This window comes from Caloenas nicobarica, chromosome 31 (assembly GCF_036013445.1).
Source record: "Caloenas nicobarica isolate bCalNic1 chromosome 31, bCalNic1.hap1, whole genome shotgun sequence".
In the NCBI taxonomy this organism is placed as follows: domain Eukaryota; kingdom Metazoa; phylum Chordata; class Aves; order Columbiformes; family Columbidae; genus Caloenas; species Caloenas nicobarica.
The window spans coordinates 1,939,187-1,959,035 of NC_088275.1; the positions used below are offsets into that span (position 1 = coordinate 1,939,187).

Below are 19,849 nucleotides of genomic sequence, written 5' to 3' on the forward strand. Positions count from 1 at the left end.
GCCTCCCCAAAGCCCCACTGGGTCATCCCCCCCCGCCCGCCGTGAAATCAGCCACACGCCAGCACAGGAGGCGTTTAATTAACATATAATATATTTTTAAAAAATAATAATAATAATAAATCACTCTGGCTCCCTCCCGGGCGGGGGGGAACGCGGGTCCTGGGGCCCCAGGTCCCCCCGCCCGCAGACGGGGCCCCCGCGCTCTGGGGGGGGGCAAAGTTACAAGTGCTTTCTACACGTCCCGCGGGGTCCCCGGCAGCTGGGTGAGGTGGGGGGCTGGGGGTACATACGGGCCGCAGCGATGGGGGGAGCAGGATTTCTCCTTAAACATGATGATTAGGCAGAAAAAAAAAAAAAAAAAGAAATAAAAATGGAAGTGGCCCCCTCCCCGCCCTGCCCCCCCCCCCCTGCCGGGGGTTTCTACCTATGGGGTTATGTACAGCCCCCCCCAGGGGACGTTTTGTGTCCCCCCTCCCATGCCGGCTCCGGCGTCCCCCAACCCCGGCGGTGGCCCCGGAAGAAATAAGAAAAAAAAAAAGGGGGCAGGGGGGTGTTGGAAGAATTGGGGAGGGGGTTTTTGGGGGGGTGCGGGAGCCCCCCCCTCACTGCAGGCGGTCGGTGCGGAAGGAATCCTCGACGGCCGGGTCGGTGAGCAGCGCGTAGGGGTCGCTCAGCATGGTGAGCCCGTCCAGGCTGAGCGGCTCGATGCGCAGCTCGTCCTCCAGCGCCTCCACCTCGAACCCCGGCACCCCCGCCAGCGCCGTGGCGATCTCCTTCGAGATGCCGGGGGGAGAGTCCCCTGGTGGGGGGGACACGGGGGTCAGCGCCCCCGCTGTGCGATGCCCTGCTCGCGGCGTCCCCCCATGGGACACCCTGTTCACGGCGTCCCCCATGGGGCACCCTGTGACACCCTGTTCACGGCGTCCCCCGTGGGGCACCCTGTGACACCCTGTTCACGGCGTCCCCCCGTGGGGCACCCTGTGACACCCTGTTCACGGCGTCCCCCGTGGGGCACCCTGTGACACCCTGTTCGCGGCATTCCCCGTGGGGCACCCTGTGACACCCTGTTCACTGCGTCCCCCCGTGCGACACTCTGCTCGTGGCGTCCCCCCATGGGACACCCTGTTCACAGCGTCCCCCCGTGTGGCACCCTGTTCACGGCGTCCCCCCGTGGGGCACCCTGTGACACCCTGTTCACGGCGTCCCCTGTGGGGCACCCTGTTCACGGCGTCCCCCGTGGGACACCCTGTGACACCCTGTTCACGGCGTCCCCTGTGGGGCACCCTGTTCACGGCGTCCCCCGTGGGACACCCTGTGACACCCTGTTCACGGCGTCCCCTGTGGGGCACCCTGTTCACAGCGTCCCCCCGTGTGGCACCCTGTGACACCCTGTTCACGGCGTCCCCCCGTGGGGCACCCTGTGACACCCTGTTCACGGCGTCCCCCGTGGGGCACCCTGTTCACGGCGTCCCCCCGTGGGGCACCCTGTGACACCCTTTTCACTGCGTCCCCCCGTGCGACACTCTGCTTGTGGCGTCCCCCCATGGGACACCCTGTTCACGGCGTCCCCCCGTGGGGCACCCTGTGACACCCTGTTCACGGCATCCCCCATGGGGCACCCTGTGACACCCTGTTCACGGCGTCCCCCGTGGGGCACCCTGTGACACCCTGTTCGCGGCATCCCCCGTGGGGCACCCTGTGACACCCTTTTCACTGCGTCCCCCCGTGGGGCACCCTGTGACACCCTGTTCACGGCATCCCCCGTGGGGCACCCTGTGACACCCTGTTCACGGCGTCCCCCGTGGGGCACCCTGTGACACCCTTTTCACTGCGTCCCCCCGTGCGACACCCTGCTTGTGGCGTTCCCCCATGGGACACCCTGTTCACAGCATCCCCCTGTGCAACACCCTGGGACACTCTGTTCACAGTGTCCCCCTGTGTGACACCCTGTTCACAGTGTCCTCCATGTGACACCCTGTGACACCCTGTTCACAGCGTCCCCCCAAGTGACACCCTGTTCATGGCGTCCCCTGTGTGACACCCCATGACAGCCCGTTTGCGGCGTCCCCCCGTGTGACACCCCGTTCGCGGCGTCCCCCCGTGCCCCCACCTGTGAGGACGATGTTGGGGATGGGGCCGTGGCGGCTGCAGTTGCTCAGGTTGGGCCGGTTGGGGACGGGGGGGTCGTAGGTGGCCTCGGCGGGGGGGTAGCTCAGGGACCCCAGCTCCTCGGGGAAGGCGCCGCTGTTGGCAGTGGGGCTGTCGCCCATCCCGAACTGCTCCAACTGCCGGAGGGGCGCGGGACGGGGAGGAAGAAGAGGCAGGTTATGGGAGGAAGAAGAAGTGGGTTACAGGGATGAAGAGGCAAATTATGGGAGGAAGAAGAGGTGGGTTAAAGGGATGAAGAGGCAGGTGATGGGGATGAAGAAGAGGTGGGTGATGAGGAGGAAGAAGAGGTGGGTTACAGGTATGAAGAGGTGGGTTACAGGTATGAAGAGGTGGGTTACAGGTATGAAGAGGCAGGTTACGGGTATGAAGAGGCAGGTTACGGGTATGAAGAGGCAGGTTACGGGTATGAAGAGGCAGGTTACGGGTATGAAGAGGCAGGTTACGGGTAGGAAAGGGCAGGTTATGGGGACAAAGAAGAGGCTGGTTATGGTGACAAACACCCCGCTGTCCCCCCTCATTGTCCCCCCCCAGGAGCACTCACACTGCCCAGGCCGAAGTCCCCCAGGCTCTGTCCCAGCTGCGGCTGCAGGGCGGCGTTAGGCTGGTACGGGGGGCCGTACGGGCGCTGTGCGGCCGCGCTCGGCGGCACCGGGGGCCGCACCGGCGGGGCGGGGGGCAGCGGCGGCTGCGGGGGGGGCTGCACGGGCTGCGGGAGGGATTTGGGGCTGGGCTGGGACTGCAGGAGCAGCCCGGGCTGGCTGTAGGGGTACGGCGGGAGCCGCTGGTCGGCCGGCAGCTTGCTGGTGTCCAGGGGCACCCCCTGCGGAGAGAGCAAAGAGGGGGGGTCAGCGGCACGCACCCCAGCGCCCGCCGCTCGGTGCCTCTCGCAGGACGGGGAACGTCTCCGCCAGCCCCCAGCACCGGATCGCGGGGACCTTCACGGTGCAGGGGACCCCAAAACGGCAGCGCCGGGCACTGAGCCGCTGCACCCAGCACCCCCCCGGGGCGGGACACGCCGTGTCCCCCCCCACACCCGTGGTCCCCGACCCCGCAGAGCTGCCACGGGGGCTTCCCTGGCGTGTGGGCTGAGATGAGGATGGAAAACGAGACGACAGAGAGAGAGAAGTCGAGGAGGAGGAGGCGGCGGCGGGCGATGGACCATGCATACCTGGGTGATGGAGGACAATGTGGGTGACATTGTTGGTGAGAACTGTTTAGGGTGCTGCCTTCTGGAGTCGCCACCCATTGGGAGGGTGAGGGGGCTGAGCGGGACCCGTCGGCGGGGCGAGGTGGTTATGGACGCCTGCACCATGGGGGAGTAGGACGAGCCGCTCAAGCCGGACGGCAAACTGGGGTTGCTGGGGGAGGACTGGATGGACTGGCTGCGGGGGGACGTGGGGAGGGAGGGGTTGCTGAGCGAGGAGGAGAGCGAGGAAGGCAGGGACTGGTTGGAGAGCGAGGAGGGGATGGAGGAGCTGCTCTGGGAGGACTGGAGCGAGGGGTTGCTGAGGGAGGACTGGAGCGAGGGGCTGCGCAGGGAGGCCTGCAGGTTGGGGTTGCTAAGCGAGGACTGCAGGGACGGGTTACTCAGGGAGCTCTGCATAGGTGAGGTAAGTCCTGTGGGGACAAAAAAAGAAGAGACACCAGCGTTACCCACGGAATCGCCCCGGGATCTCCTCCCCGGGCTGGGCTGGGGCTCCCCGGCTGCCCCTTGGGATGGAAGGTGACGGAGGTGACGAGCAAAACGATGGAGACAGACACAAACACACACAAGCACCCCGGGAGCGGTGCCGGTGGCGTGGGGCGCTCGGTGGGTTCCTCACCGGGGCCGCCATCCCACGCCCCCGCAGGACCCCCCGGCTGCGCGTTTTCCATCCTGGGATCGCCCAGAGTGGCCAATCTCTGCCGCAGTCACCCCCGGCGCATCGGCCGGGGGGTTCCTCTCGCTGCCGGCAGCTCCGCGCCACGGGGGCCCCTCTCTCGGCTCCCCCACATCTCAGCGGCTACGACACCAGCCCCGGCGTCTCCCCGGCCTCACCTGGCGAGTCGTAGCCCGTCCCCAGGCCCATGCCGCCGCTGATGCCCAGGTGCGTCATGGTGTTGGCCAGGTTGCCGGTGCTGTTGCCCCCGCTCAGGTTGGGGTAAACGGTCTCGTCCGGGTCGAGGGGGGTGGGCAGCGGGGAGGGGAAGTGCAGGTTGGTGAGGTCGGGAAGGGAACCGCCCGTGTTGAGGGCCGAGGGGATGAGGGGGACGTTGGCGGGTTGATCCGGGGATGGAAATATGCTGGGGAGGGGAAAAAGGAGACACGCTCGGTGTGGGAACATTGCTGCCCACTCTGGCGTCCCCCTCCCAGCCGCACGGCCCAGGACTTACTGGATCCCCGGGACTTCGCAGGAGCGCGGACGGGCTGAGGACGACGAGAGCTGCAAAATGAAAGAAGAGTGAAGCAAGGGCCCCAGAGGAGCCACGGAAATGACCCGAGGCTGGAACAGCTCTGCTGGGAGCACAGGCTGAGAGAGCTGGGGTGTTGAGCTGGAGAAGCTCCGGGGAGACCTTAGTGCGGCCTTTCCGGACTTAAAAGATGGGGACAGACTTTTGAGCCAGGCCTGTTGTGATAGGACAAGGGGTGATGGTTTTAAATTAAAAGATTCAGGCTGGATATAAGGAAGTTGTTGCCCCTGAGGGTGGTGAGAGCCTGGCCCAGGTTCCCGGGGAGGTGGTGGATGAACATCCCAGGCCAGGCTGGACGGGGCTCTGAGCAACCTGAGCTGGTGCAGATGTCCCTGCTCATGGCAGGGGGGGCACTGGGGGAGCTGGGAAGGTCCCTTCAGCCCAACCTCTTCTATGTTGAACCTGAGCTTCCCCCAGCCCCCGCCAGCCGCGGTTTGAGGGCAGGAAGGAGGCAGAGCCACCTCGGTGTCACAACGTCCCACGGGCAGGAAGGGGACACGGGGGTGACATCCTCACGGCCCTTCCCCTGCACCCACCTTCTTGGTGTCCCAGGGCTTCAGCGAATGCTTGTTGTCGTCAAACGTCTCTTCGATGGGAGGCACTTGGAAAAGAAACACTGGCAGGGGGGCAGGGGTGGAGGGTCAGCGCGGCGCGGGGACAGTGACACATCCACCCCGGGGCACCCACCGGTCACGAGAGGGACATTACAGACCCCCGTCCCACCCGCTGCTGTCTGCCCTGACGCTTTGGTGACAGCAAGGCAGGGGACACAAGTGGGTGCCGCGTGGCTGGCGCTCACCTTTGCTGTCGGCGTCCCCGTCCAGAAACCCTGCGAGAGAGAGCAAGTGACTGTGAGTGGGGGGACATGGGGACAACACGAACCAGCGCCACGGAGCATGGGCAAGAGGGGGGGCCGCTGCCTGGCCCCGCTGCCGAGGAACGGGGCTCCACGTGTCCCCAAGGGGTACAGGGGGCCCCAGGGGAGGGTCCCACGGGGGAAAGTGGGGGGGACACTCACCGCTGCGGCGGCCGGGTGGGGGGGCGGCCTGCGAGGGGGCCAGGTAGGCGTCCTGGGGGTTGGGGTTCATCACACTCATGTGAAGCGCCGAGTCGGAATTTGTTCTAATTAGCAAAGGAAAGGGGCTCGTTAGACTCGGCCCTCGCCCCCTTCCCCCTCTGCAGTGACAGTCCCGTCACCCTCTTGTGACCAGAGCGGGGCTGGGGGCCCCGGGGAAATGGGAGAGAGAAGGGGGAGTGGGGGAGTTTGCTGGAGGAACAACCGGCTCCTTCAAAGCTCCGTCCCACACTCAGGGTGAGCCCCGGTGGCAGATGCTCTGCGGGGTCCCCGTCCCCTTCTGCCAGCCCCCCGCAGCGCGATGTCCCTCGCCCTGCGCACCAACACGCTGGGTGCTCCAGACCCATCTGCTCCACAGCCCCTGGCACTGGGGAAACCGGGATCCCCCGGGACCCTTTGTTCCCCGCCAGGGGCTCTGGAGGGGCCAGGGGCCCGGGGCTGTGACACCCATTGTGTCCCCAATTAGTGGGTCTGAAGCGGAGGAGCGCGGGGAGGGGCCAGGCAGAAGCTGCTGACGCATCCTGGGACCACACAAGGGGGATATTGTTCAGCTGGGAGGCAGGAAACCCCCCCTGCCGCCCAAGGGACGCAGCCCCCTCCCGCGCGGGGCCCAGATGGGGATGGGGACCACTCCGAAGCCACCCTGGGGTGATGCTGCAGCTCTCCCAGGCTGACAGAGGCGGCTCCTGCCTGTGCCCGAGCCCGGCGGGGGGCTCAGACCCCACCGGGGGGGTCAACCCATTGCTCTGTCACCTCGCGGGGTTCCCCAGAGGTGGCCCGATCCCCTGGGTTATCATCCCGGGCGCCAGCACCGAGCATGGGCAGCCCTGGGGACACAACAGCTCCCCGGGGAGCTCCGAGCCACCGTGGGACCACGGAGCCGCGCACCGAGCACAGGGTGCGCAGGGTCACGCCCTCCCAGGGGACCGGGGGTGTCACAACCAGGGCTGTGCCCACCCAGAGGGTCCTGGGAGAGAGAGAAAACGGAACAAAAAATCCTTCACCTGTTGAGAGCCGAGGGCAGCCTGAACAAATGTCCTTTCTCCGTCGGGAAGTTACCCCAGGGCATGGTCCTTCGGAAGGAAAAACACCACGGGGTTACTGGGGGGGCCCCACAGCCCTGACACCGCAGTGACGGGCGGCTCGGCCTCGGGGACATGGCTGCGCCGCCCAAAAACACAGCAACACGTCACGGAGCAGGAGCCAAGCCTTGAAAATAAAGCCCAGGAGCTGTGAGTGAGCTCTGGAAGGGCTGAGCCGAGCTCAAAGGGCTCCTGCGCGGAGCCACAGCCCCCGGGACCTCAGTGGCACGGAAACGATGCTCAGGGTGCGCTCTGGACCCGCTGGCGGGTCCCCTCGCCCATCCCGGAGGCTGGGGGACACGGCTCTTTTGGGCAGGATGAAATCCTTAAAATCCGCTTTAAAATCCCCCTGTGCAGGACAGGGTGGGCAGCATCCGGAATCAGAGAAGCAGGGAGACCTCTCGGTCACCCTCTCAGCATCTCAGCATTTCTCTGCGCCCCCCTCCCAGACCCGCGGGGTTTTTACCTCCTCCAGCTGGGCTCAGGCGGAGGGGACAGGTAGGTGGGTCCGTAGGGAGAGCTGTCAATGTGAGGGACATGTCAAGGGCCAAACGCAGAGCTCTGGTGACACCCCCCGGGCACCGTGTCCAGCTCTGGGGTCCCCAGCACAGGCAGGACATGGAGCTGCTGGAGAGCGGACAGAGGAGCCCCAGAAATGACCCGAGGCTGGAACAGCTCTGCTAGGAGCACAGGCTGAGAGAGCTGGGGTGTTCGGCTGGAGAAGAGAAGCTCCGGGGAGACCTTAGTGCGGCCTTTCCGGACTTAAAAGATGGGGACAGACTTTTGAGCCAGGCCTGTTGTGATAGGACAAGGGGTGATGGTTTTAAATTAAAAGATTCAGGCTGGATATAAGGAAATTTTTTAACAACGAGGGTGGTGAGAGCCTGGCCCAGGTTCCCAGAGAGGTGGTGGATGAACCATCCCTGGAGACATCCCAGGCCAGGCTGGACGGGGCTCTGAGCAACCTGAGCTGGTGCAGATGTCCCTGCTCATGGCAGGGGGGGCACTGGGGGAACTTTAAACGTCCCTTCAACCCAAACTATCTGTGACTCTGTGATTCTCACACAACCCCACGGACAGACCAGGGCAGCCGGCTTTGCTGGTGCTCTATAATCCCAGAGGGATGAGCACTGGGAGCACTGGGAGCCCCAGCCTGGCCCCACGGATGGGGCGGGAAAGAATGGGATAAAGAGAAAAGGGAAAAGAGCAGAGGGTAAAGGATAAAGGCCAAAGGATATCTGCCGGACGTATCGCCGCAGCGGGGACATCATCCTGCGCGGGTCCCGCTGCACCCGCTCCACCAGCCCGTGGTGCCGGGTGCTGCGCGTGGAGTCCAGTGGCGAATGCAACGGGCCCTGTGGGAGGGGACACCGGGCTGAGCCCCCCCCGGCCCGGCTGCCGGTGCAGGGAGGCTCCAGACTGGCCCCCCATCAACGCTCTGTGGCCGGGGGGGGCCGCCGCTCACCTGGAATTCGGAGACACCGCTGCCGATCTGGTTGACATTGGGCAGGGAGCCGCTGTAATAGGGGCCCCGGCTGTGCGCCAACCGCAGCTTCTGCGCCTGCAGCTGGGCCAGGGGAGGGGGGACAGGTCAGGGGGGGCACAACCGGCACCCCGTGGGGCTGGGGGCTCGTCCCCACCGCCCCGCTACACCCCACATCCCCCTGGCCCCATCCCAGCGGGTCATCCCCACGCTCTCCCCCTCCCGCAGCGTCAATCCTCGGGGTGTCCCATGGGAAGAGGGAGCCGGGATCAGTGCCGGGGGGGCTCTGCCCCCCTCCCGCCGCTCCCCGCACCCGGGAACTCTTCGCTTTGAAGCCACCAAGCACAGAGGTGGCCCCACAAGGGACTTTCCCGGCTCCGTGGGCGCAGGAAGGACGCTGAGGGTTCGGCAGCGGGGAAAGCGCCGGCTGCGGCACCCAAAGGGTGAAACCCCCCCCCAAAACAGCCCCCGCGCCCCAGCACTGAGGGCTCAGGGCTCCTCGCTGCCTCACCACGTCCCCTTCCATTCGGAGACGCTGCGTTTCCCGGCGTCTCGTCCGCACCAAATGCCAGCCTGGGGGTGCCAGACGTGCCGGCGTCGCAGCCCAAAAAACAGGGGACACCCCAAGGTGGGGTGGGATCGCTCGGCACTGTTCGGTACAGCTCAAGGCCGAGGGAAGGAGTCACGGCAAACCGCAGGCGGGAGATAACGGGATCCAAACACCCACCCCCCAGTGGAGAAAACCAGAGGGGAGCAGGGGGTCCTGCAGCGGCACCGGCACCGACACCACCATCCTGGCACAGCCCGGCGGGGGCTCAACCCGCCACGAGCGGCACAAACTTCCTCACGGCAGCAGGAAGACGCTCGGTGTCCCCCCCCAGCACAAGGGGATGCCCTGTTCCCCCATCCAGCAAGGGAAGGAAAATTCCCCCGCGATCCCGATGCGCAGAATCCACCGTCCCGCTGTCCCCGGCACGTCCCCTCGCACCAACCCCGGGGGAAGAGGAGCCGAAAAAACCCCCAAAAATGCAGCTCAGAAACGGGAAACCCGCGATAGTGAATTCCCAAGCTTGAGAGCGGTCAAATCCAGATCCAAGGGGAAAGAAAAAAACAAAGGGAAAACAACCAAAAAACCCAGGAGATTTAGCGAACAGCTGGCTGCGCTGGCACCACGGGATTAGGAGCTGCGCTGGAGCTTAAGGTCTTGGGATCTGGCACTGTTCTCCAAGCCAGGGTCCCTGCAGAGCCGAAATCGGGCAGAAAGCGGCCAGAAAATCACTCTGGGGAACACAAAGGGGCCACGACACCCCCGCGGGAGGAGCGGGACACCCCAAAAGCAGGCGGGAGCCCCCCCAGCTGCCTCTCCCCAGCCAGGAGCCACCAAAACAAGGCACAAGCTGCCAGCACCACGGTCGCTGCAGCTCCCTGTCTGTGGAGGGGACCCCGAAAAGCTGGGACACCCCCAGGACCAGCTCCAGTGCCTCCCCGGAGCAGGGATTAGCGGTGAGGACAGTCCCGGTGCCTCTGCCCCGGCTTCGCTGCACATTAACCAGCTGTTTACTGTGCAAACACGGCACCGGAGGCTCCAGCCCACTCCCAAACTCGGCGGCGACACGCAGGTTGCGGCTCCCGACTCGAGACGGGACAAAACCTGCGGAGAGACGTCCCCAGCCTGTTGTCGGCTCCGAGAGCTGCACGTCGCTCCCCTGTCCCTGTCACCCCCGCCCGGTGCCAGCGCGGCTCTCGCGCCCCATTTTGGAGCACCCCGGTGGGTTTTGCTTCTGCTGAGCCGCAGGGTGACACCGAAGCCGCGCTTACCCACCCTGGTTCTGCTCCGGGAACAACGGCACCGGCCGCACCGCAGAGCCCTGGTGTCGGCACAACCCACCCTCTGGCAGCCGCAATCTGGCCAAACCCCCATTTTGGCGAACGGCCGCGTAAGTCACCGGCTGCGCGGGGTGAAACACCGATCGGCGCTGACCATCTCCTCTCAGCGGCTTCCCCCGCACGGCAAACCACGCTCCTGGGGACACGGCACCAGAGAGCGGCCCCTCTGGCAGCCGAGGTCCCTTTGGGGAGCCCTCGGGTGACAAAAACTCCCTGTCCCCAGAAGCTGCCAAACGGGGGGGTCCCACTGCTCACTCCCAACGCTGCGTTTCCTCAGAACAGAATCGAATCATTTCAGTTGGAAGAGACCCTCAGGATCATCGAGTCCAAGCAAGACCAACCACTTCGGTTGGCTCCGGCCAACCTAAATTGAAGCATCTCCAGGGATGAAGCATCCGCCGCTTCCCGCAGGAACCGGCCACACCGCCGGGAAGGACCAAACCCAACTGTCCCCGGGGTCCCCGGATCGCCCAGCAGAGGTGACACGGGGCTGTGACGCAGCCGGAGCCCCTCGCCCATCCCGCGGAGACCCCCCGGTGGGTCCCAGCGGCAGCAGGAAGGTGACGGCGGCCGTGAGCCCCCGGCGAACCCCCTGGCGAACCCCCCGGCGAGAGGGTTTTTCCGGCTGGCGCCGGGACCCACGCGCGGTGCCACGGGCGAGCGAGCCACGTGCGATCCCGTGTGAGGAGCCAAGAGAAATAACGCAAATAGACCCAGGGGAAGGAGAAGCTGGGAGGGGGGCACCCCGAGGAGGAGCGTTTCCCTTAATGGGGGGTCCCCTCTGCACCCCAAACTCAGGCCCAGCCCCGGGGATGCCACATCGGCTCCTCCACATCGAGGGCTGCGCCCCCAACCCGCCCCCCCGCCCCTCTGCACCCTCGAACCCCGCCAGCCCCCCCCCCCACTTCTCCTGCACCCCTAATGCCCCCCCGAGCCCCGCGCCCCCACAGCCCCGGGCCCTCACGACACCCCCAGGTCCCCTCACAACCCCCGGGCCCCTCACAACGCCCCGGGCCCTCTCAGCCCCCAGCCCCTCTCTCAGCCCCCGGCTCCTCACAGCCCCTCACGCCCCCCCCCGGCCCTGCGGCCCCTCCGGGCCCGTCGCGCATCCGGCGGTGGCGGGGGTGGGGGGGGAGGCCGCGGCGGCGCCGCTCACCCGGGTGGAGCAGATCTCCATCATCACCTCCTCGAAGGCCGCCGTCTCCTCCGCCTGCCGCTGCTTCTGCAGCGCGATCTTCTCGCTGAACTTCCGCGGGTTGGAGGTGCCGGCGCCGGCCGAGGAGCCCGCACCGGGCCCGGGCCCGGCCCCCGCGCCCGCCGCCGCCATCTTCCCTGCTCGGGCCGCTCCGGCCGCCGCCGCCGCCGCCGCCGCCGCGCGGGGCATGCTGGGGCGGGGAGTCCGCGGGCCGGGCGCCGCCGCGGGGCACTGAGGGACAGGGACTACAACTCCCGGCAGCCCCCGCGGCGGCGCCCGCAGGGGCCGCCGGGAAATGGAGTCCCCGGTTCCGCCCTCCCCGGGGGTGCGCGGGGTGGGGAGGGCGGGACTGACTACAACTCCCGGCGTGCACCGCGCGGCCACCGCCCTCCCCGGGGGCGTGGCCGGGGGCGGGGCGAGGGTGTAACGGGGCGGGTGGCGCTGCGCGGGGTTGGTGACAATACGGGGGGGGTACAGTGGGGTCATCCCCTCCACTTGGGACCCAGCCTCCCCATCCCAAACTGGGGGATCCAGACCCCGCATCCCCCGCAGCACCATGGGCCCTCCCTGGGCACTGTGTGACCCCCACCCCAATTTCATGGGCCCCCTCCCAGCGCCCCCCCCGCCCCGCCCAGGCAGAGGCGGCACCATCTTGTTTGGTCTTTTATTGGCTTCATCTGAAACCTTTCCCCACCCGGGGCGGGCAGGGCTGCGCACCCCGGGGCGCCCCCCCGCACTGTAAGGGCACTTGTGGATGAGGGGGGGCGGAATCCACATGCTGACCCCCCCAGCGCGGGGGGCACAGCACCGTTCCCCCTGTGCAGATGGGGAAACTGAGGCACAGAGCCCACCCAGAAGGGCTGGGAGGGGGCGCAGGGGCACCCCAACCGCGGTGCTTTGGCACTTACACAGGGGAGGGGGCGCAGAGGGGAACCCCCAGGGTGTGTGTGTATGTGGGGGGGTATCCCTCAGATCTTGATGAAGAGGATGGCGGTGACGAGGCTGAAGCCGGCGAGGAGCAGGATGACCTTGGGGACGCGCTGCTGGGGCACCCCCAGCTCCTGCGGCAGGATCTCCAGGAAGGTGATGTAGAGAAACGTCCCGGCCGCCAACCCCTCCAGCACCCCCCGGCACAGGCGCTGCCGCGGCCCCGCGCCCGCCGCCACCGCCGCCCCCAGCCCCACGCCCAGCGGGGACATCATGGCGAAGAGCAGCAGGCAGGCGGCCACGGCCGGGGCACGCAGCCGGCCCCGCAGCAGCTTCAGCGCCAGGCTGAAGGCCACGGCGCACTTGTGCAGCAGCAGCGCCAGGCACACGCGCAGCACGGCCCCCTCGGCCTCCTGCAGCCCCAGCGCCAGCCCCTCCAGCACGGCGTGCAGCGCCAGCGCCAGCACCAGCAGCCCGGCACGCACCGCGCCGCGGGCGCCGGGGGGCTGCGGGGACGGCGTCGGGACGGCGCCGGCGGGCAGCAGCGCTCGGGTCTCCTCGGTGACGGCCGGCGGGTCCCGCTGCGCCAGCGCGACCTGCTCCAGAACCAGCACCAGGAAGAAGCCCATGGCCAGGATGAATTCGGGCAAGGGGAACTGCAGCTGGCGATTTGGGGGGAGAAAAAGGGGGTTCAGGGCCTGCCTGTGCCTGCGCTGCCGGCACGGGGAAGGAAGCCAAGGAGGCGGCTGCCGGGAAGCGCTGGGCAGAGGGAGGATCTTTCCATGAGTCACAGAGGGACGCGAGGGCCTCGTGCCTGGCCCGGCACCACTGTCCCCTCCCCGCCGCCTCCCTGCTCTGCCGTCCCCCCTGTCCCCTTCCCTCCCGTCCCTTCCGTTGTCCCGTTCGTACCATCCCCGTCCCTGCCATCCCTTCCCCGCTATCCCCCCTCCCTGTTGTCCCATCTCCATCGTCCCATCCCTGCTCCCCGCCGTCCCATTCCCACCATCCCATCCCTGCTGTCCCCAGCCAGTCCCCACCATCCCCTCCCCACCATCGCCCCCCAAACCATCCCTCCCCGAGCCATCTGCTCCCCGCTGTCCCGGCACAGCCGACCCCCCCACACCCAGTAGGCGCTGTTGACCTTGACCCAAATCCCGAAGGGATGAGGACACCGGGAAACCCCCCCAGGCAGCAATTTGCTCCCCGTGGGGCAGAGCTGGGCCCCCCGCATTGTGTACAGGACCCCGGGGGGGTCCCGGGCGCTCACCGTGACATGCAGCCCGTCCAGTGCCGCGGTGATGCTGGCCAGGTAGTCGGGCAGGAGGTCGAGCAGGCAGGTGGCCAGGAAGACGCCGCCGGCGAAGCAGCTCACCAGGCTGAGCACCGGGCTGCGGGCGTCTGCGGGGGGGGGGCACTGAGACCCCCACCATGGCCCCAGACCCACCGGGCCCTTTGGGTCAGCCCTGCCCCAGGTGCCAGACCTGTCCCCAGGACCCCCCAGACCCTCCCAGATTCCTCAGGGCACTCTGGACCCCCCTCATATTCCCCCAGGGCCCTGAGAACCCTGGAACCCCCAGACCCCCCAGGACACCCCCCAGGACACCCCCCAGGACTCCCCAGATCAGCTGGATCCCCCCCCCAGACCCTCTGGGACCCCCCAGACCCCCGAACCAGCCAGACTCCTCCAGACCCCTCCCAAACTCCCCAATACCTCCTGGACTCACTGGACCCTCCCAGAGCCCCCAGACCCTCTGGGCCCCCCCCAGACACCTGAGACCCCAAATGCACCGGACTCCCCCAGACCCCTCCCAAACTCCCCAAGACTCCCAGACCCCCCAAGACCCTCTGAGACTTCCCAGCCCCCTGAAAACCCAAATGAACCAGACCCGCTCAGACCCTCCCAACCTCCCCGGCCCCCCCCGGCCCCCCGGTCGTACCGGCGGAGCTGGGGGGCTGGCGGAAGCAGCAGAGCGGGGCGAGGCCGCAGCCGAGGGGCAGCAGCAGCAGCAGCACCAAGGAGCCCAGTTTGGCCTCCAGGCCGGGCGGGCGACGCGGCTCCATCCCGGGGCTCCAGGCCAGTTCCTCCGCCCCGCTCCCGGTCCCGGTCCCGGTCCCGGTCCCCGCCGCCATCCCGCCGGGCTCCGCTGCGGGGGAAGCACCGACCCGCCGACTCGACTGCGCTTCACATCGCCGGCGCGGCCCGGAGCTACGGCGGGACGGGACGGGACGGTCAGAGCGGCCGGTGCCGCCTCCCGGCCCCGGTGACTCACCGCCCCCCCCGCCGGCACCGACCTCCTCCCCGTCCCGGGGCGCGGAGCACCGGGTGGGTTGGGAGGGGATCCCCAGGGGCCGCGGCGCGGCGGGTCCCGCCGGGGAGAGGGACGGGGGGGTGGCCCCGTCAAGCGGGGCAGCGCTCCGGTACCGGCACCGGGGGTCGAGTGGACCGGGACCGGGATAGAGACCGGGACCGGCATCGGCGACCGGGACGGAGGCTCAGTTCCGGTCCCCAGTCCCCGTCCCGATCCAAGACGCCGGTCCCGGTGTCAGATCCCGGTCCCGGTGCGTCCCCCCCAAACTCACCGCTCGCTCCACGGTCCGCGCGGCCGCCGAGTTCCAAAGGGCGGAGCCGGCCCCTTGCCCCGTAGCCAATGGCAAGGCGCAAAACCCCGCAGACGCCGCTGAGTGACGTGCGCCGCGGCCAATAGGAAATGAGCAACGAGGGCGCGACGCCGCTCGCTCGGGAGCGCGCAAACGTGTCCGGCTCCGCCGGGCGGGTCGGATCCCCCCGGGGCTCCGGGACCGGGAGGGCACCGATCCGGGCTTGGAGCCACCGTCGGGCGCAACAAACCGGCGCCCGTAGCCCGGGACCGAGAGAACCGGGGCAGCGGGGCCGGTTCCGGCTCACGAAGTCCCGGTTTCCCCGTGGGACCGCTCGCTGCTGCTCCCCGGAGCCTCCGGGACGCGGGACCGGGGCAGCCCAAACTCGGTTCCCCCCGGTAAACGCAGCCGGCCCGTGTGCCCCGCTCTCTCCACTGTGCCCGTGTGCCCCGGTCCCTCCGTAGCCCCGGTGTCCCCCGGTGCAGCGGGGGGCGGGATCGCAGCCCCGGGCGGGCGCGGGGAGCCCGGCCCCGCCGCCGGTGGGAGGCTCGGGGGTGGGACTTGGCTGCGTTTGCCCAGGATACCGGAGATCCTGGTGCACGGTTCGGGCGGACACGGCTGCACAACCGGGGACCACACGGCCAAGGTACAACCCGGGGACACCCCGAGGAGCACCGGGGGGAAACCGGGGGTCTGGGGACAACGGGGCGCGGAGCCGGCAGAGGGGACGTGTCCGGTGACGGGTGACAACGCCACAGGGCGGGATGGGACGGGAGCAGCTCCCGGGGGTCCCCGGGGTGACATGGCCAGCAGCCCCCGCTCGCCCCGCAGCCCCGGTGATGGAGCCGGACACACCGGAGCTGCTGGACGCTCTCCTGGAGCCGCAGGACAAGCTCTTCCCCAGCAGTGAATTCACACCGGAGGCGTGGCCGCTCCCCGAGGACACCGTGAGTGGGTGCTGGAGGGGGAGCGGGGCACGGAGGAGCCCCCCGAGGGGCACGAGGGTCCCCGTGTCCCCTCACGCATCCCCTGCCAGCGTCTCTGCGGCCGCAGGGCTGGGACGGGAGCAAAGCCGAGGAGCTGTTGCGGGTGACCGTGAACCCCAACGACGTCTGCAGCCCGGGCGGCCCGGAGTCCCCCCGGCTTTGTGGGGTGCAGCCGGAGGAGCCCCCCATCCCCGCCGCCCTGTACGAGGTGGTGTGTGACCTCCGCACCCCCCTGCATGGCAGCGTCATCTCCATCCAGCTCGGTCAGTTGGGGTTTGACCCCAATGGGGCTCAGCCTGGGGGGACAGGGAGGGCAGGACAGGCAGGGGGTGCAGGCAAGGGGTGCAGGCAGGGATGGGGTGCGAGCAGGGACGCGGTGCGGGCAGGGACACTGTGCGGGCAGGGAAGGAATCGCCGCCTCTCCCCGTTGCAGACAACTGGCTGTGCCCCACGCTGCTCCCCAGCTCCTGCATCACCACCGAGCTGCCCGCTGCACCGCTGCCCGCGCCCAGCCCCGCCGTGAGTCCCCGCAGCCCCCCATGTGTGCCCACGCCGGGGGTGCCCATCCCCACACGTCCCATCTCCCGGCAGCTGCAGCTGACGGAGGAAGAGAAGCGGCTGCTGGCGCAGGAGGGGGTGACGCTGCCCGGCACCCTGCCCCTCACCCAGGTGCGTGGGGGGACGGCCGGGGGACGCGCGGGGGACACCGGGGACGGGCGATCACTCCCCATGCCTTGCCAGGCCGAGGAGCGGATCCTAAAGAAGGTGAGGAGGAAGATCCGGAACAAACAGTCAGCGCAGGACAGCCGGCGGAGGAGGAAGGAGTATCTGGACGGGCTGGAGAGCAGGTGGGCGCCGGTGGCACCGCAAGCCGGCACGTCCCCCCGGCTGCGTGTCCCCTCACCCGTCCCCACCTCTGCGCGGGCAGGGCGGCCGCGTGCTCAGCGCAGAACCAGGAGCTGCGGAAAAAGGTGCAGGAGCTGGAGCAGCGCAACAGGTGAGCGCGGGGGAACAGGGATGGACCGGGAAGGGACACATGAGAGACCTGGAGGAGCTGGAGTGAGTTGAGAGAAGGGAACGGAGCTGGGGAAGGGGCTGGAGCACAAGTGTGATGGGAGCGGCTCAGGGAGCTGGGGAAATGGCTGCAAGTTGCACCAGGGGAGGTTGAGGTCGGAAATTTGGGAGAATTTCTCCCCAAAGGGCTGTGGGGCGTTGGAACAGGCTGCCCAGGGCAGTGGTGGAGTCGCCATCCCTGGAGGTGTTGAAGAGAGAGAGATGAGGTTCTCAGGGACACAGGGTGGGGGACCGGTTGGACTCCAAGATCTTGAAGGGCTTTTCCACCCAAAATGACTCCCTGGTTCACACAACCTCGTCCTGCAGGTCGCTGCTGCGGCAGCTGCAGGCGCTGATCAAGCAAACATCCAACAAGACGGCCCAGACCGGCACCTGCGTCCTGGTAGGTCCCACAACCTGCAGCGCCCCGGTGTCCCCAGCACCGCGTGGGGACACACAACTCCTGTCCCTCCCCAGATCCTGCTCTTCTCCCTGGGACTCATCCTCTTTCCCAGCTACAGCCCCTTCCACCGGGGCTGGGGGGGCAGCGGGGACGGTGACAGACCCACCAGAGGTAACGGGGAGCACGGGGGGGCTGAGCGGGGGCTGCGGGAGCCCGGCGGGGGCAGCTGCAGCTGCCCCCCAGCGTCCCCTGTCCCCACAGTGATTTCCAGGAACATCCTGACCCGGAGGGAACAGCTGGAACCAGTCGGAGAAGCCGCGTTCCCTGTGTCAGGGCAGCTGCGGGTGGACAAGCCGGGAGCTGCGGATGGAACCGAGCGGGGGGACAGGAGGTCCCCCCCCAGCAGGGAACTGCTCACCAACTCCTCTGGTTGGGCCCCCCCGGGGGATGTGGGGGCAACACAAGGGGGACATGGGGATGAGATGTGACAGTGGTCCCAGAGCTGCCCCCATCCCGGGGCTGGAGGGGGACACCCAACCTGGGCAGGGGGTGTTGGGTGTGACCCCCCCCAGGGCAGATCTGTGCTCATGAGCAGCCTCAGCTGAATAAACCCACACCCCATTTGCACCCCAGTGTGTGCGAGAGGGGAAAGGCAGTGGGAGGAGGGTCAGAGTGGGGGGTGGCCCCCCAGGGCTCCAACAGGGGAGCAGAACCAGTGAGAACCAGCAGAACCGCCTAGGGACAAACGCCAGCGCCGCCGCGGTGACACCAATCAGGATTTATTCCACACCACGCTCCCCAGGGGCCCGGCCTGGCCCCGCGCGAGCAGGACACCCCTCAGCCGGCTCCACGGGACACCCCGGTTGTGTCTGAGACAGCGGGGGGGGCTCCCAACAGGTCCCCGTGTTCATGGCGCAGCGAAGAGCCCGTCCTGGGCGCTCCTTCCTCCTCCCACCCAGCCGGGAGCGGCGGGTGAGCTGAGTTCCCCATCCCGGACTCTGCTAAATGGACTCGATCTGCTTGCGGACCTTCTCCAGTGCCTTCCTGTCCAGCACGCGCTGCCGCCAAACCACCAGCACGGCGAAGACCGCAGCCACGCACATCATGGAGCCCACAAACCTCCAGAAGACGCGAGCCTCCATCACGGCCGAGCGGCAGCTGCGGCACGGGGAGGGCAGAGCTCAGGATCATGCAGTGATCAGCCTCCCGCTGTGTGACCCCACTGGGGCTGCCGGCTGCTTCATCTCCCCCCAGGACCCGCACCCACCTCTTGTACTCTTCCCTCTTGGAGGTGGCACAGTTGATCTTTTCAATGAAGCCGGTGCGGCTGCACTCCGGTAACGTCTTCTGCAAAGTGAGATGGGCCCGTTGAGAGGCTGTGCCTCCAGTTCTGGGCCCCTTGGTTCCAGCAGGACAGGGAACTGCTGGAGAGAGTCCAGCGCAGCCACCAAGATGCTGAAGGGAGTGGAGCATCTCCCTGCCGAGGAAAGGCTGAGGAGCTGGGGCTCTGGAGCTGGAGAAGAGGAGACTGAGGGCTGAGCTCATTCATGGGGATCAATATGGAAAGGGGGAGTGTCAGGAGGATGGAGCCAGGCTCTTCTGGGTGACAATCAGTGACAGGACAAGGGGCAATGGGTGCAAACTGGAACACAGGAGGTTCCGCTTGAATAGGAGAAGAAACTTGTTCGCGGTGAGGGTGCCAGAGCCTGGCCCAGGCTGCCCAGGGAGGTTGTGGAGTCTCCTTCTCTGCAGACATTCCAACCCTCCTGGACACCTCCCTGTGTAACCGCATCTGGGTGTTCCTGCTCCGGTGGGGGGATTGCACTGGATGAGCTCTCGAGATCCCTTCCAACCCCTGACATTCTGGGGTTCTGTGCCGGGGCAGGACATGTCCCGCAGCCCCGGGCAGGACACGGTGTGTACCCGGCCCCGCCACCACCCGCACTCACCGCCTGGAAGCTGGAGCAGCGGGCGCACTCCTGAGCCACCACGAAGTCCTCCAGCCGCCAGCACGGCGTGGCCGCCACCGGGCTCGCTGCGGAGAAAACGCGGCTGCTCAGCCCAGGGCCGGCCCCTCTCCCCGGGTCCCCCACCAGCCCCAGGCCCCGGCTCCCCCCCAGGCCCATCCCCGGACCTCCAAAGGCCCCAGACCAGGCCCGGCTCCAGCCCCCGGCCCTGCACCCACCCGAGCGCCTCTCGTCGTTCGCCGCCATTGCTGCCGCCGCCGCCGGCCCGTAGAGAGAGAGCCCCGCCAGGGCGCCCAGCACGGCGTAGACGGCGCAGCAGCGCGGCCCGAAGAGGCCGCTGGGCCGCATGGGAGCGGCGGAGCTACCGGGCCGAGGCCCCGGGACCCGGGAGCGCCGCCATCTTGACGCGCGGGGACGGCTGGGAGAAGCGGGAGGTGACGGGAGGGGCGTGGCCTGCGCGGGAGGCGGGGCTGAGTGTCGGGAGAGGGCGGGGCTTAAGAGAATGGGAGCGTTTTGGGGGCGTGGTTTGGAGTGACGGGCGTGGTTTTTTAGCACGGGCGTGGCTTTTGACTG

General features: G+C 68.0%; 4 protein-coding genes across 6 annotated transcripts; 1 reads left to right on the plus strand and 3 right to left on the minus strand.

The window, feature by feature from the left end:
* Positions 1–73: 73 nt before the first annotated feature.
* Positions 74–11,483, minus strand: CRTC2 (CREB regulated transcription coactivator 2). Of its 2 annotated transcripts, none has more exons than XM_065653915.1 (14): positions 11,304–11,483; positions 8,243–8,344; positions 8,014–8,132; positions 7,244–7,303; positions 6,700–6,768; positions 5,639–5,742; positions 5,420–5,449; positions 5,157–5,221; positions 4,543–4,592; positions 4,208–4,452; positions 3,338–3,786; positions 2,711–2,989; positions 2,111–2,285; positions 74–799 (listed from the first exon to the last, which is right to left on the minus strand). In XM_065653915.1, exons 1-14 carry the CDS (start codon positions 11,472–11,474, stop codon positions 603–605), a joined length of 2,115 nt encoding a protein of 704 aa, XP_065509987.1. In that variant the 5' UTR covers positions 11,475–11,483; the 3' UTR covers positions 74–602. The 2 variants fall into 2 exon arrangements, with proteins under 2 accessions (XP_065509987.1, XP_065509986.1); XM_065653914.1 differs by having other exon boundaries at positions 5,157–5,236.
* A 519-nt stretch (positions 11,484–12,002) lies between these two features.
* SLC39A1 (solute carrier family 39 member 1) lies at positions 12,003–14,911 on the minus strand. 2 transcript variants are annotated; one of them, XM_065653946.1, is made up of 4 exons: positions 14,850–14,911; positions 14,207–14,475; positions 13,537–13,667; positions 12,003–12,931 (listed from the first exon to the last, which is right to left on the minus strand). In XM_065653946.1, the coding sequence occupies exons 2-4, from the start codon at positions 14,397–14,399 to the stop codon at positions 12,311–12,313; spliced, it is 945 nt and encodes a 314-aa protein (XP_065510018.1). In that variant the 5' UTR covers positions 14,400–14,475; positions 14,850–14,911; the 3' UTR covers positions 12,003–12,310. The 2 variants fall into 2 exon arrangements, with proteins under 2 accessions (XP_065510018.1, XP_065510017.1); XM_065653945.1 differs by lacking the exon at positions 14,850–14,911 and adding an exon at positions 14,562–14,842.
* Positions 14,912–15,049: 138 nt separating this feature from the next.
* CREB3L4 (cAMP responsive element binding protein 3 like 4) lies at positions 15,050–17,894 on the plus strand. Its single transcript, XM_065653953.1, is given in 10 exon segments — positions 15,050–15,513; positions 15,699–15,868; positions 15,870–16,116; positions 16,287–16,372; positions 16,445–16,522; positions 16,595–16,701; positions 16,782–16,850; positions 17,234–17,309; positions 17,384–17,480; positions 17,571–17,894. Coding segments are annotated over 9 exon segments (1,149 nt in total). The 5' UTR covers positions 15,050–15,513; positions 15,699–15,706; the 3' UTR covers positions 17,798–17,894.
* Positions 17,895–18,072: 178 nt separating this feature from the next.
* Positions 18,073–19,703, minus strand: JTB (jumping translocation breakpoint). The gene is made up of 4 exons (XM_065653995.1): positions 19,495–19,703; positions 19,259–19,344; positions 18,577–18,656; positions 18,073–18,467 (listed from the first exon to the last, which is right to left on the minus strand). Exons 1-4 carry the CDS (start codon positions 19,622–19,624, stop codon positions 18,311–18,313), a joined length of 453 nt encoding a protein of 150 aa, XP_065510067.1. The 5' UTR covers positions 19,625–19,703; the 3' UTR covers positions 18,073–18,310.
* Positions 19,704–19,849: the final 146 nt, after the last annotated feature.

Bases quoted from the DNA above. Each gene is read 5' to 3' on its own strand.
- CRTC2 (XM_065653914.1), bottom strand. From the start codon at position 11,474: ATGGCGGCGGCGGGCGCGGGGGCCGGGCCCGGGCCCGGTGCGGGCTCC. The intron at 5,237-5,419 runs GTGAGCGCCAGC...CCCCCCTGCCAG, and splicing joins CGGGGACGCCGACAGCAAAG to TGTTTCTTTTCCAAGTGCCT. The intron at 4,453-4,542 runs GTAAGTCCTGGG...TCCCCTCCCCAG, and splicing joins TGCGAAGTCCCGGGGATCCA to CATATTTCCATCCCCGGATC.
- SLC39A1 (XM_065653945.1), bottom strand. From the start codon at position 14,743: ATGCCGGTCCCGGTCTCTATCCCGGTCCCGGTCCACTCGACCCCCGGT. The intron at 13,668-14,206 runs GTACGACCGGGG...CCCCCCCCGCAG, and splicing joins CCAGCCCCCCAGCTCCGCCG to ACGCCCGCAGCCCGGTGCTC. The intron at 12,932-13,536 runs GTGAGCGCCCGG...CCAAATCGCCAG, and splicing joins TGGACGGGCTGCATGTCACG to CTGCAGTTCCCCTTGCCCGA.
- JTB (XM_065653995.1), bottom strand. From the start codon at position 19,624: ATGCGGCCCAGCGGCCTCTTCGGGCCGCGCTGCTGCGCCGTCTACGCC. The intron at 19,345-19,494 runs GTGGGTGCAGGG...TTTTCTCCGCAG, and splicing joins GAACGACGAGAGGCGCTCGG to CGAGCCCGGTGGCGGCCACG. The intron at 18,468-18,576 runs GTGGGTGCGGGT...CCCGTGCCGCAG, and splicing joins AAGAGGGAAGAGTACAAGAG to CTGCCGCTCGGCCGTGATGG.